Raw genomic sequence first — 14,942 nt, forward strand, 5'->3', positions numbered from 1 at the left:
TTGGGGGAGCTGGCCCGTCTTATGTGCCCTCAGGGAAGGGACAGCCTCAGACCTAGGAGAGCTAGTCATTGCCAGAAGGAGGTCAGAAGCCCCAAGGTGAATTCCAACCCTAACTTGACCTGGGCTGAGATCCACTGCTGGCCTGGATCGCTCAGGAGCAAAGAAGACCTCCTGGAATGACCAGCCATGCCCATACCTGGGAGAAAAGGACTCAGATGGAAACTCCTCATTGAAGAGCTGACAAGATGGATTGGGAGCAGAGGGGGGTCATTGTAGGTATCTGCTGGGGTCAGAGGGACCTGGTTCTTGCCCGTTGAGGACAGTCAGGTGCCTGTGAATGACTAGCACCTAACCATTGTCCTGTTCTTAGAGAAATTGCTGGTGGTTATAATGGGCTGTAGAGTCCACCACACAGGTCCCTGACTTTTCTAGTAGAAAGGGCAGAAGGATTCTCGAGTGATTCTTTTTTACCAAGTAACACGAAGCTACTAGTTAACTATCGCTGTATGACAAATTGCCCCCAAACTTAATGGCTTCACAAAACAACATTTATCTCACAGTTTTCTGAGGGTCAGAAATTTGGGATTATCTCGCTGGGTAGTTCTGGCTTAAGATTTCTTGCAAGGTTGTAATCCAGATATTGACTGGAGTTGGAGAATTCACTTCCAAGGTGGTTCACTCACATTGCTGGCAAGTTGGTGCTGGCTGTTAGCAGGAGGCCTGGGTTCCTCCCCTTACAGGCCTCTCTTGGGGCTGCCTGAGTGTCTTCATAGGTTGGTATGACCATCACTTCCACCAGAGCAAGTGAACCAAGAAAGTGAGGTGGAAGCTGCGATGCTTTTTGTGACTTAATCTCAGAACTCCTCCATCATTCTCTATTGGTCATGTGCTGCTGTTCAGATTCAGTTTTAAGAGAGAGTACACAAGGGCCTGACCACCAACAGGCAGGGATCCATGGGGCCCACCAGCCAGCAATTACCCTCCTTAAAAATAGGACGAGGTTTCTATCTTCTCAATCCTTTGTGTCTGCTCAAAGCACCACTTGCAGTTCTAGGAGCTCAGGAAACCCATGTTATCTGGGTCCCCCGTCACAGCTGGGCTAATCCACATATTTTGCTGGGCTCCCCCACATGATGGGGATGTTTCTTTAGCCATCTCTAGCTCAAGAGGATCGCTTGAGAGACAGTAGGCAAAAGCAGGTGCCGACACAGGAATCTCATCCTTTGCCATGTTGGTATTTGCCATTTTCCCCCAAAATTTTTAGGTGCCCTCTCAGCTCCCCTCCCTGCCACATTCATGATGTGTCATGTTCCTGCTGCCCTGTCCCTGATCTGTGCAGAGATGTACTGCCTTTAGAAGCCCTTATTACATGATATTCTAGGACTGAGTTTGTAATACAAATTCTTCCAGGGAGCATTTGACCATTTAAAACACACTGGTATTTCTGCCTTTAGCACATTTATTTAACCTGTAGTCCTTGAATGTGTGCATTTAATTTCCAGCCATTTCTCGCATGAGCAAATTGCCTAAATACACTTGTGAGAAACCCTTTTATGGTAAATGTTATTAAACTGAAAACAAGGGTATAATAAAATAGCAATTTAAGCGTAATTTACTAACAACTGGAGCCCTTAAACATTGACATACCATTGTGTAGTAATAATACCAGACTTGGTATTTAAACACATTCTTTGTCACTCCAAGAATCGCTGGGACAGTTTCCTAATCCTCATGGTCTTTAATTATAGCTCTTTCATGATTTTTTTTTTTTTTTTTACTACTCATATGTCACCAGTTTATACATTATAAATCATTAGCTTTTGCTCACCTAAGACATCCAGCAAACTCTTATCTCTGCTCCTTATCCAGAGGAATAATAGAGGAAATATTTAGAGGAAGTAACAGAGGAGAGTTGAGAAGAGACTGAACCTTGTTCTTGGACTTCTGTTTTCTAGACTGTCTGACTGACTAGGGTGATATTGGCGTGAATAATAATAGAAACTGCATCATGGAAGTGATTGACTGAACATTTTGAAGATTCCTGGGTCTTCTCAATAAGGAGAATCCCTTGAATACACATCTCAGTAAAGGCCCCTTCTCCCTGGAAAGTGGTGTATATGCTACAAAGAAAGCCAGTGGGCAACCGGGCAGGACCTGCCATTCCTGTCCCAAGTCCCTGCATGCCTGCTTGGCTTCTATTTGAGGGTGGAGATTCTCTCTCTTGTTAGCCCCTGGGAATACTCCCCTGAGAGGTTGATTCAGTACTACCTAGAAAGCAGGGAACTAGACCCTGCACCATGAGGAGGGACCTCATGTTCTCAGAGGGAGAAGATGTACTCACCGTCCATATAATCAGCACAGGAAGGGCTCCACAGGAAGATACATCATAATCAGAAACCTCTTATTAAGTGGCCCTAAAAACCATCATCATCACAGAATCTAGAAATCCCTCATCTGTATGGTCAGCTCATCCTCTCCCTGAAGGTACCTGGAGTGCTATCACAGCCAAGAAGCTGTTTGGTGAGCAGATAACCAGGATGAGGGACAGTAAGTGAGGGGAGCATTTAGTGGCAACCAGTGAGCTTCATGAGTCTAGCTCAGAATGAGGATGACTTTACTCAGAGGACAGAACTACTCAAAGCCAAAGGGCTAAGACTTCCATTTTCCTAGAGGGGCACTTGGATAGGTGTATTGGTTATCTTTACCCCAACTTAGAAGCTTAATATTAATACAACCATAAATGTGTTATCACACACAGTTTGTCTGGATCAGGAATATGACTCAGGGTCTTTCAAGATGTTCTGTGGTATATAATCACCTGAAGGCTTCACTGGGGCCAGGAATTCAGTTTCCAAGTTGGTCCTGCTGTTGGTAGCAGGACTTAGTTCCTTACCATCAGACCTCCCTCCCTACTGAGTTGCTTGAGTATCCTCCCAACATGGCCGCTGGCTCCCCGCAGAATGAGTAACCCAAGAGAGAGCAAGGGAAAAGCTGCAATGCTGCTTATAACCCAGTTCGTCAAGTCACACCCTATTGCTTCCGCTATTAACACATTCCATTTGATAGAAGTGATTCATTAACTGCAGCCTGCATCTAGAAGGAGTTGATTGGCTCCACCTTTTGGAGAGGACTGTCAAAGACATAGTGGATGTATTTTAAAACCACAAAAAGTACACTGTCCTCTGTAACTTCTTTTTTTCTACTCTTCCATAGCTGACCCAACTCTTCTGCTGATCCATGTATTCTTTTAATATTTCTGCATTATTATATTTGTAAATATAATTCAAGCATAAACAATTTGTATGTAATTACATGCTATATAATTATATTTTAATGTGTTATATAATTACATATGTATTATATATGCAGTATATAATTATATATATAGTATATAATTAGTTATGTATTGTAAATATTAATGTATTTAGCTTACAGCCAAGCTCCTCTAGCACAATAGTCATTATGTATCTTTATGCTAATTTGCATACCTCATTCTGCCTCCTCACTAACTGGGGAACCGGAGGCAGGTTACTTGACCTCCCTGTGCCTCTGTGTCCCCATCCATAAAGTAAGACTGTAATAGGACCTGTCTCATAAGCTTCATCTGAGGATTGAATGAGGAATTGCATGCACAGAGCTTAGAAGAGTGCCTAGCACACAGCAAACATTGAGTACTGTTAGCTGTCAGCATGGCAGCTGGAGCAGTGGCAGAAACAGTTTGATCCAGTTGGCCGTCAGAAGGCCATCGTATTTCCATGTTCCCAGAGGCAGTAAATAAAAGTCATAGTTGTCTTCTTGGCCACGCCATAGCCCACAGCATCCAAGCAGCCCTGTCCCAAAGGTAGAGAAAGGAGCATTTCAGGCCTGGAAGGGACCAGGGTCAGCAGCTCTTGGTTTTCTTTTCCTCTTTGCGGTGCTTATTCCTTCCCTGGATCCCAGGCTAATCCCTGGCAGAGCGGGCTTACATGGAGATCAGATGTTCAGTTTGTACTTTGAGTCCTATTTCCATTTTGTTTTTGTTTCTGATTTTTTTAGGCTGACCTTTTGTGGAAGGGTGGACTACCCAAACAGGAAAGTGACCTCACAAAAAACTAGGGAGTTCCTTAGCCTCATGGATTTGTATTAAAGCTTGTTCCCAAATTTCATTTTTAAACATCCATTTTCCAGGGTATGCACTGGCTACGTGTGATCAACGTTGGCATCAGGCATAGATTCACCTTCTTCTCAGGCCCTTTTGCTTGCCAGTGACTCTTTAGTTCCTTGGGCTTAATGAATAGACTTTATCTTCATCCTAAGCATATCCATAATGTAAAACATGCCAGGTGTTTGCTGGAAATGTATCGATGAGAAAATTAGAATTGGTGATTTCTTCATCTCCTAAAGCAACTTTAAAAGAAAGTCTATATACTTACTGGAATGCACAAGGCTTGTCTTGTGTCAGGTGGCATTTTGCTAAATATAGAGTCAGGAACCTTGGAGGGACCTGCTGAGGTCATCTGTGCCCTCCCACCCCCTTCCCCATCTGAATGTCTCTAGCCCTATGCTAGCCAGTTCAGTAGCCACCAGCCACACATGGCCTCTGGGCATTCAGCTGTGGCTAACCCAAGCCGAGATGTGCTGTCAGTGGCAGAGTGCACCTTGGATTAAAAAAAAAATTAGTTGATGTACAATATTGTGTAAGTTATAGGTGTATAATAGAGTGGTTCACAATTCTTAAAGTTCAGACTCCACTTACAGTTATTATAAAATATTGGCTATATTCCCTGTGTTGTACAAGATATTCTTGTAGCTTATTTTACACATAATAGTTTGTGTGTAATAGTTTAATCTCCTACCCCTGTACTCCCCCTTCCCCTTCCTTCTCCCCATTGGTAACCACAAGTTTGTTCTCCATATCTGAGTCTGCTTCCTTTTTCTAATATTCATTAGTTTGTCCTGTTAAAGATTCCACATATAAGTAATAGCACACAGTATTCGTCTTTCTCTGTCTGACTTATTTCACTTAGATAATACCCTCCAAGTCCACCCATGTTCATTCTTTTTTATGGCTGAGTAGTATTCCATTGTGTATACACCACATCCTTATCCATTTATCTGTTGATGAATAGTTAGATTGCTTGCACACCTTGAAAACTGTAAATAATGCTTCTGTGCACATTGTGCATGTATCTTTTCCAATTAGTGTTTTGTTTTGTTTTGTTTTGTTTTCCCAAATATATACCCAAGAGTAGAATTTCTGGATCATATAGTAGTTCTATTTTTAGTTTTTTGAGAAAGCTCCATGCTGTTTTTCACAGTGACTGCACCAGTATATATTCCCACCAACAGTGTACAAGGATTCCCTTTTCTCCACACCCTCACCAACTTTTGTTATTTGTAGTCTTTTTGATGATAGCCATTCTGACAGGTAATATCTCATAGTGGTTTTTTTTTACATTTCCCCAATGATTAGTGGTATTGAGCATCTTTTCTTGTGCTTGTTGATCATTTGTATTTCTTCTATGGGACAATGTCTATTCAGTTCTTCTGTTCATTTTTTAACTTCTTTTGATGTTGAGATGCATGAACTGTGTATATACATATATATATGTTGGAAATTAACCCCTATTGGTCACATCATTTGCAGATATTTTCTCCCATTCAGTGGGTTGTCTTTTCATTTTGTCAGTGGTTTCCTTTGCTCTGCAAAAGTTTAATTAGGTCCTGTGTATTTTATTTTCACTTTTATTTCCTCTGCTATAGGATGGATCCAGAAAAAATAGTGCTGTGATTTATGTCAAAGAGTGTTCTGCCTAGGTTTTCTTCTAAAGAGTTTAATCATTTCCGGTCTTACATTTTTGGTTTTTAATCCATTTTGGGTTTATTTTTGTGTATGATGTTAAAGAATGTTCTGATTTCATTTTTTTACATGTAGCTGTCCAGTTTTTCCAATACCACTTATTAAAGAGAGTGTCTTTTCTCCATTGTATATTATTGCTTGCTTTGTTGTAAATTAATTGACCATATGTGCATGGGTTTATCTCTGGACTCTATCCTGTTCCATTGATCTGTGTGTCTATTTTTGTGCTGGTACCATATTTTTTTGATTACTATATCTTTGTAGTATAGTCTGAAGCTAGGGTGGAGAAGGGCATTGCAACCCACTTCAGTATTCTTGCCTGGAGAATCCCATGGACAGAGAAGCCAGCTAGGCTACAAGTCCATAAGGTTGCACAGAGTCGAACACGACTAAAGTGACTTAGCACACCTGCCCACCCTGAAGTCAGGAAGTGTGATTCCTCTGACTCTGTTCTTTCTCAAGATTGTTTTGTCTACTCAGGGTCTTTTGTGTTCCCATACAAATTTTAAAATTATTTGTTCTAGTTCTGTGAAGATGTCATTGGTATTTTGATAAAGATTGCACTGAATCCGTAGATTGCCTTTGGTAATATGAAATGTACCCAGGATTTTGAACACTTAGTACAAAGAAAAGAATGCAAAATGTTTCATCAATAATTTTATATTGATTGCAAGTTAAAATAATAATATAGTGATATATATAACTGTATAATGGTTAAATAAAATATATCATTAAAATTAATTTCACCTCTTTTTACTATTCTTTTAATGCTGTTGTTGTTGTTATTTAGTTGCTAAGTCATGTCTGATTCTTTTGTGACCCCACAGACTATAGCCTCCCAGGCTCCTCTGTCCATGGGATTTCCCAGGCAAGGATACTGGAGTGAGTTGCCATTTCCTTCTCCAGAGGACCTTCCTGCCCCAGAGATCAAACCTGCGTCTTCTGCACTGGCAGGAGGATTCTTTACCATTGAGCCACCAGGAAAGCCCCCTTTTAATACTAGAAAAATTTTCAATTACACATGTGGCTTGCATTATATTTTTATCTGACTGCTTAGCTGGATCATCTATCTCGATTCTTCAAGCCCCCAAGATGGAAGTTGTAGAACCTTCCTTGGTGACTCTTCTGAGTCTTTTGTCATGCTGGCACTTCACTTATTCTCCACATCCAATCTTTTTCTCTCATGCTTGTTTGAAGACTTCTGTTTCAAGTAGTTGACTGTCTATCTCCTTATGAAATCCCTACTTGAAAAAAGTAAAGCATCTCTTCATATTCAGTTATAAGCTCTTTGACCTTTTCACTTTCTACCTCTGCCAACTCTGATAATTTTTTAAAATTTTATTTTATTGAAGGGTAGTTGATTTACAGTGTGTTAATTTCTACTGTACAACAAGGTGGTTCAGATTTACCTACATGTACATTCTTTTTTCATATTCTTTTCCATATGGGTTATCACAGGATATTGAGTATAGCGCTATCCAGTAGGATCTTGTTGTTTATCCATTCCATATATAAAAGTTGTATCTGCTAATCCCAAACCCTCAATCCACCCTTCTCGTCCTCACCCTTGGCAACGTTCTCCGAGTCTGTCTCTGGTTTGTCTGTAAGTTCACTGTGTCGTATTTTAGGTTCCATGTATAAGTGATATCATGGGCCTTGTCTTTCACTTAGTATCGCCATCTCTAAGTCTATCCGTGTTACTGCAAATGGCGTTATTTCATTCTTTTTTATGGCTGAGTAGTATTCCATTGTATATATGCACCACATCTTTATCCATTCATCATTCGATGGACATTAGGGTTGTCTCCATGTCTTGGCCGTTGTGAATAGTGCTGCTCTGCATAGGGGTACATGTAATTTTTTTTTAAATTATAGTTTTGTACAAACATATATCCCAGGAGTAGGATTGCTCGGTCATATGGCAACTCTATTTTCAGTTTTTTGAGAAATCCCCATACTCTTTTCCAGACAGGCTGCTCCAACTTACATTCCCATCAATAGTATAGGAAAGGTTCCCTTTTCTCCATACCTTCTCCAGCATTTGTTGTTTGTAGACTTTTTTTAATGATGGCAGTTCTCCTGGGGGAGGTGGTACCTCATTGTAGTTTTGATTTGCATTTCTCTCATAATTAGTGATGTTGAGCATCTTTTCACGTGCCCGTTGTTCTGCTGTGTGTCTTCTTTGAAGAAATGTCTATTTAGGTCTTCTGGCCATTTTTAATTGGGTTGTTTGTATTTTTGTTGTTGAGTTGTATGAGCTGCTTGCGTATTTTGGAAATTAATCCCTTGTCAGTCACATCATTTGCAAATACTTCTCCCAGTCCGTTGGCTGTCTTTTTATTTTGTTTATGGTTTCCTTTGCTGTACAAAAGCTTGTAAGTTTGATTAGGTCCCATTTGTCTATTTTTGCTTTTATTCTATTGCCTTGGGGGACTAACCTAATAAAACACTGGATGATTTATGTCAGAGAATGTTTAGCCTGTATACTCTTCTAGGAGTTTTATGTTATCATGCCTTATGTTTAAGTCTTTAAGCCATTTTGAGTTTATTTTTGTGTGTGGTAAGAGGGCATGTTCTAACTTCATTGATTTACATGCAGCTGTCCAACTTTCCCAACACCACTTGCTGAAGAGACTGTCTTTTCTCCATTGTATATTCTTGCCTCCTTCGTCGAAGATTAATTGACCGTAGGTGTGTGGGTTTCTTTCTGAGGTCTCTATTCTGTTCCATTGATCCATATGTCTGTTTTTGTGCCAGTACCATGCTGTCTTGATTACTGTAGCTTTATATCAACTCTGATAATGGTTAATGGCCTTTCTTGGATCATCTCTGGCCTCTATTATTTTTAAAACTTGGTATCGGAAACCACCCAACATGACTCTAACGTGGGCCTGACTAAGGCAGAGACAAATAGAAGGAATTATTTCTATCATCAAGTACTTGACTGGTCTTTTTGTTACATTACCTCATTTAGTCCTGTAACACAAGGAGGGGCAGGTGCTGTTGGTAGCACTCTTGACTGATGAGGGAGCTGAGGCTCAGAGAGGTTGAGGAACTTACCGAAGTTCCATTGCCGATTAAGTGGCAGAGCTGGGATTTGTGTGCCTGACTCTGAAGCCCACATTCTTTTATGACATACCATGCCTTCCTCCCTTGATATTGTTCTTTGAATATACTCCTTCCTCTTGAGAGGCCTTATCATACGCAGCTGGTGCATTTGTAGCTCATGATCAACACTGACTCTTGAGCTTGGTCTGATGTGTTTGTGCCTCACTAGAATTATGAAGCCCTTCTGCTAAATTCCAGAAATGCCTTTTCAACCTTGCAGATACTTTGTGAAAGCTTTATCCCTTATACAGTCATCAGTGGGCCAGAGTTCAGGTCTTTAGGTATTAGGAATGACTTTTCTGGCAGGGAGCTTTCTTTCCTATCATCCCAGGTCCCATGGATAGCTATCAGTCTGCAGAACAAACTACTTCTTAAAGGCCAGTTAAGGCAAAGTGTACTGTTAACCCATGTTTGTGTGTGTGTATGTGTTCACTTGTGTCTGACTCTTTGCAACCCCATGGACTATAGCCCGCCAGGCTTCTCTGTCCATGGGATTTTTTCCAGGCAAGAATCCTGGAGTGGTTTGCCATTTCCTTCCCCAGGGGATCTTCCTGACCCAGGGATCTAACCCATGTCTCTTGCATCTCCTGCATTGGCTGGCGGATTCTTACCACTGGTACCACCTGGGAAGCCCCTGTTTAGTTACTCCATGTTACTAACTAACATTACCATTAGGTAATCCATGTTTACCCAAAGGCAAGAAGTTTATGTTTTGAGTAGTCGGGAATAAGAGGAATTCCTTGTAAGAGTGTTGAAAACATTCTCATGGATGAACCTTGAAGAGATTATGCTAAGTGCAATATTCTTATCATAAACGGGCAAATACTGTTGGGTTGGTCAAAAAGTTCATTTGGGTTTTTCCATAAGATCTTAAGAAATATTTGAATGAACTTTTTGGCCAACCCAATTTACAATTCCACTTATATGAGATAAGTAGAGTAGTCAAATATATAGAGACAGAAAGTAGAATAATGGTCATCAGGGGTTGTGGGTATGGAGAATGAGGAGTTAGTGGTTCATGGATATGGAGTTTCAGTTTGGAAAGATAAAAAAGATCTGGAGATGGAGAGTGGTGATGGCTGTACCATAATGTAAATGTACTTAATGCCACAAAATTGTACACTTAAAATGGTTAAAATGGTAAATATTAAGTATATTTAAAAAGTATATTTTACCATAATAAAAATAACCAAACAGACCTTCTATACTTAAAGAAAAATAGCTTGCTTAGCATGTGTGATCAGAGATGCCGCTGGACCCATCCTGGGTCCATTGTTGATTCTAGCTTTGAGATCACAGTCGATTTCTGAGTCAGCTTCTCATGAGGAAAGTGCAGGCTTCACCCAGATGAGGGGCATCTTTTTTTCCTGATAGATTTCTCCATCTAGGAGATTTTACCCATTTCACACAAATGCACTTGCCAGGGCTCCATCCACTTTCCAGGGATGTCTAGGGAAGGGAAAGCAGCCTTGCCTTTGAGGACGCTACAATATGGACCCTTAATTCTACTCATTTTTCCATGGAGATTTTCTTATTCCTTATTCCCCTATCTGAGGGTATGCCTAGACTATCCTAAGAAATAAAATAGCTGTAAGTTGTATTCATTTGTACCAAAATGGTCATAGCCTCTTTGGAGACCTGCATTAGAGTTAGATTGAGCACCCAAACATTTCAGTGTTAGTGTTTCACTGAAGTCAGCACCCCCTGACAACCTCAGGTCAGATCTCCACTCGAGGCAGAGGCTGCTTTGAGAAAATTTAGCCAGGGTGCCTAGACTGAGACTCCAGGCCCCAGGAATTCTCTTTGTACAGTGTGCTGCTTGGTGCCATAGTGTGGTGCTTGGTGCCATGGTGGTGTATTTGCTTATTTGCCCTGCCTGTTTTCCTTTTCAGGAATCATTAACCAATGGCAACAGGAATCCAAGGATAAAGTGATTTCCCTCCTGTTAACTCACCTGCCTTTGCTGAAGCCAGGAAACCTCGACGCAAAAGTAGAGTATATGAAACTGCTGCCCAAAATCCTGGCACACTCCATTGAACACAACCAGCACATCGAGGAGAGCAGGCAGCTGCTGTCCTATGCTTTGATCCATCCGGCCACTTCATTGGAAGACCGCAGTGCTTTGGCCATGTGGCTGAACCACTTGGAGGACCGTACGTCGACCAGCTTTGGCGGCCAGAACCGAGGCCGCTCGGACTCTGTGGATTATGGGCAGACGCACTACTATCACCAAAGACAGAACTCCGATGACAAGCTTAATGGGTGGCAGAACTCTCGGGATTCTGGGATTTGCATCAACGCCTCCAACTGGCAGGACAAAAGTCTGGGGTGTGAGAACGGCCACGTGCCCCTCTACTCATCTTCATCCGTCCCCACCACAATCAATACGATTGGAACCAGCACAAGTACAAGTAAGTCCCCCAGAAGCCCTTTAGTGCAGTCTGGTTTGGTGACTTGCTGTGTGTGGCATGTCCCGCTGGGAATGTCTGCTCTGGGCACCCCGTAACCCTGGGAGAGAAGGGCTGATTGGAATTGGCTGCGGGAAAGGGCTCTTTGGACCCCGTGTTTGTTGTTCTTTCAACTCCTGAAAGAGAAAAATCCTGGGCAGGTAAAAATGATTGATGGTTTAAATTTGGGTTACAAATAGATTAAAAAAAAGAAAAAATTAAATATGAGATTAAGTGGTGAAAGAAGGAAACTTCCGCTTTCCACAAACAGAAATGCCTTCACCCAGTACCTTTTACCTGGGGTTTTTGGATTTGCCAAGACATTGAGTTCCCGTGTGATGCTCTATACCTGATTCTAACCCATGTTTAACCAGACAGCCTCATGGGCTTTGTGCATTTTCTTTTCTTTTTCCACTTCTTTTTTTTTTCCTTTCTTTCTCTTTTTTCCCCCCTTCCTTTCTTTCTCTTTCTTTTTTTTCTTTTTTAAATTTCACCATGGAATGTTCCCTCCCTTGCATCTCCTTGTCTTAATCCCCGGTTGTCAGGGTCACTTTTCCTCCTGACCAGGGGGAGCAGGTTTGCTAACTGAGAATGCTGCTCTGTCTGTGGCCTGGTGTGAATGCTGTGGCCTTCTCTCGCTCAGTCTAACCCCTTAGGAGAGGTGGGGCAGGAACGGCTTTGCCAAAGGGGAGAGCAGAGGGCAGCCCTCTGCTCTTTGGACACAAAAGCAAAGTACTCTGCCCGCAGATGGGGCCAGGCCTGGGTCTGGTGGCTCTCTGTGGCTCCCCACTTAGGCTGAGCAAAGTGGAATACATGCTGCTGGCGCCTCTGTATGTGCGTGGGAGAGTGGCCCACCATTGAAGAGAATCCTTGATGCTCGTTTGCATGTGTCTCTGAAGACAGTGTCAGGCCCGAGATAACTTTCTTGGGGAAAAGCTTTCGCAGTTAGACTGTGTGTGCCTGTCAACAGGCAGGAACTCCCAATGAAAAGATCTGAGAGTATGAAGAATTGGCAGTGACAGCTTCTTGGCCTCTGCCTCCACATGGATCTTGGGGCTAATGGGCCTTTTTAAATGGCTTTCTTAAATACGTAAGTGTGTGGAATTTTCACTACATTGATTGAAACAGTACTTCAGTGAAATAATCAAAGAAATACTTCAGCTACTGCTTTGATAATGCCACAATACGAGGTTTTAAAATTCTTTTCTCCGTTTTCACATTTAGATATTGATAACTTGCATATTTGGGGAATTAGGTGATTATTGCATCATTAATTTATTGTGTAAGAGGTTCTGTGACAGTTTTTTTTTTTCACAAACTAGTAATCCAGGAAACAGTTTCACTAACCTCTGTGTGATGGAAAGTGATGGCTTGAACTATTCAAACAGACACATGCAGGCTGAGACTACAAAGCTTCTTGGCCCGAGTTTTCTGGGTTAATGACAGAATCTACTAATTGTTTCAAAATTCTTTGATAGTTAGGAGAGATGCAAGCTCTGGGCTGCCTGCCCTCTCAAAACTTGGTCTTTTGTATTTTAAGGGGTTGAGTTTTATGTCTCCATCTTGAAATTAGTCTGGGGTCATCACATTTCCATCTCTGCTGATGTAACACATTTTTGTCAGGTCTTGATAAGATTAGTACATTTGAGATGGTTATCAGATTGTCACTTTTATATTTCACTGTGGCTACCAAGCCCAGCAGATGGGAAGGAAGTGCTTAGATGCTTGTCATTGTCTCCTAGGCCTTTGAGTCTAGTATAGTACTTGAGCTGAAAAAGGAGGTTTAAGAAGATTACATATTAGAAAAAGATTACATATTACAAAAGGAATTAGAGCCCTTTTTCAGAGCATCAGTAAAGAAGATAAGAGCTCAGATCTTTCCTCCAGGAAGTTTCATTCAAACACTTGGGTCATATCAACACTTGTATTTTAAGAACATCTCTTTAACAAAACCTTAATGTCATTGCTTTACTCCTCTGCTTTGTCGATAGTAGCTAAATTGTGCTTATCCAAACTGCAGTCCTTTGGGTCATTCATTCACTCAATGCTTCTATCAAATATCTCCTGAGCACCTGGGAGGCAGCTTGACAAAGTAAACAGAAAAAAGACTTTGGTGTCACTGCTTCCTGGGTCCATCCAAACCTCAGACCTGCAATTAGCTACCTACAATTCGGCCAAGTTATTTCACCTCTCTGAGCAAGGTCACCACTTGCAAAGTGGAAACATTCATGATATCTACCTGTGAGGGTTGTGGTGAGGGTAAATAAGATTATGTATGTGAATGCCTGGCCAGGGCTGGCAACAGTAAGCACTCAGTAAGTGTCTGCTAAATGAATGAGAGGGACTGGGTAAGACAATGAATAGCAAAGCACTAGCATTAACTGCCCTCCCCAGACTCTTGTGCTCGTTTGCATTGTACTTTTCCTGAGCCCAGGCCATGCAGAGTGGTCTAGGGGGGCTTGAATATGCTATGACCATTTCACTGCAATAGGAAATGGTTTGGCCTTAAGGGTTCAGATCACAAGATAGAAAAGTGCCAGCTTGTTTGGGAAAAAGCAAACAAGGTTGTTGGCTAAAATGAGTGAGTGAGGTGGACAACCATGGTAGGGACAGATCGTGCTGGATATTGTGGGTTGCTGCAAGGACTTTGACTTTTGCTCTAAGCAACCCCCTCGGAAGGTTTTTGGCAAAAGAGCGATGTGATCTGGCTCGTGTTTTAAGGGGGATTGTTTTGGCTGCTGTGTTAAGAATAGATTATACCAGGGCAAGGACAGAAACATAAAGACTAGTTAAGAGACTATTGCAGTAATCCAGGCAAGCTGTTGATTACTTGGACCAGGACGGCCACAGTAGGAGGGGGAGAGAAGTGGTAAAGTCTAAATGTATTTTCAAAGTACAGCCAATAGGATTTCCTGACAGAATAAATGAGTTGTCAGGGGGAAGAATTCAAGAAGGACTCCAGGGATTTTTGCTTACAAAAATGTTGGAAGTTCAGTGTCCTATATGGTGACTTTATACATCTGTTAGACCATCAGAGATGTCCAGTAAGCAGGTGGACATATGAGCATGCAGTTTGGGAGAGAAGACTGACCTAAGATAGACCTTTGGGAGTTACCAGCACATGGGTGGTATTTAAAATTATGAAACTATGAGATAAGATCACCATGGTAGAGATGCAGATAGAGAAGACTGAGGACTGAGCCTGAGCACATCATCATGAAGGCTGGGGAAAAGGGGAAGAAGCAGCAAATCAAGGAGAAACCATTGAAGTTGGAGAAAAGTCAAGTGTGTGTGTGTGGCAAGGCAATGAAGAAAAGGTTTCAAGTAGGAAAAAGTGGTCAACTGACTCACATGCTACTGATAGGTCCGATAAGATGAGAACCAAGAAGTGATCATTGGATTTATTAAGAGAGAGATCTTAGGAGACGGGACCCTTCATTGATCTCTTGGGGTAGTCCTTGCTGCTAAAAGAAACAAACCCACAAAAAAGTTTGTTTTTGACTAATGTAAAGTCCAGAACAGGTGTCCCTGATTGACATGTGATATTC

The 14,942-nt window shown here is 41.7% G+C and overlaps 1 protein-coding gene across 8 annotated transcripts in view; it reads left to right on the forward strand.

The window, feature by feature from the left end:
- SAMD4A (sterile alpha motif domain containing 4A) overlaps positions 1-14,942 on the forward strand; it is a 226,932-nt gene that overhangs the window by 126,091 nt on the left and 85,899 nt on the right. For all 8 annotated transcript variants that reach the window (XM_024997783.2, XM_015473194.3, XM_024997782.2 and 5 more), the window contains one exon: positions 10,840-11,358. In XM_024997783.2, coding sequence (XP_024853551.1) covers positions 10,840-11,358 — 519 coding nt within the window. The remainder of the gene's footprint in view (positions 1-10,839; positions 11,359-14,942) is intronic.

Source organism: Bos taurus, chromosome 10, assembly GCF_002263795.3.
Source record: "Bos taurus isolate L1 Dominette 01449 registration number 42190680 breed Hereford chromosome 10, ARS-UCD2.0, whole genome shotgun sequence".
In the NCBI taxonomy this organism is placed as follows: domain Eukaryota; kingdom Metazoa; phylum Chordata; class Mammalia; order Artiodactyla; family Bovidae; genus Bos; species Bos taurus.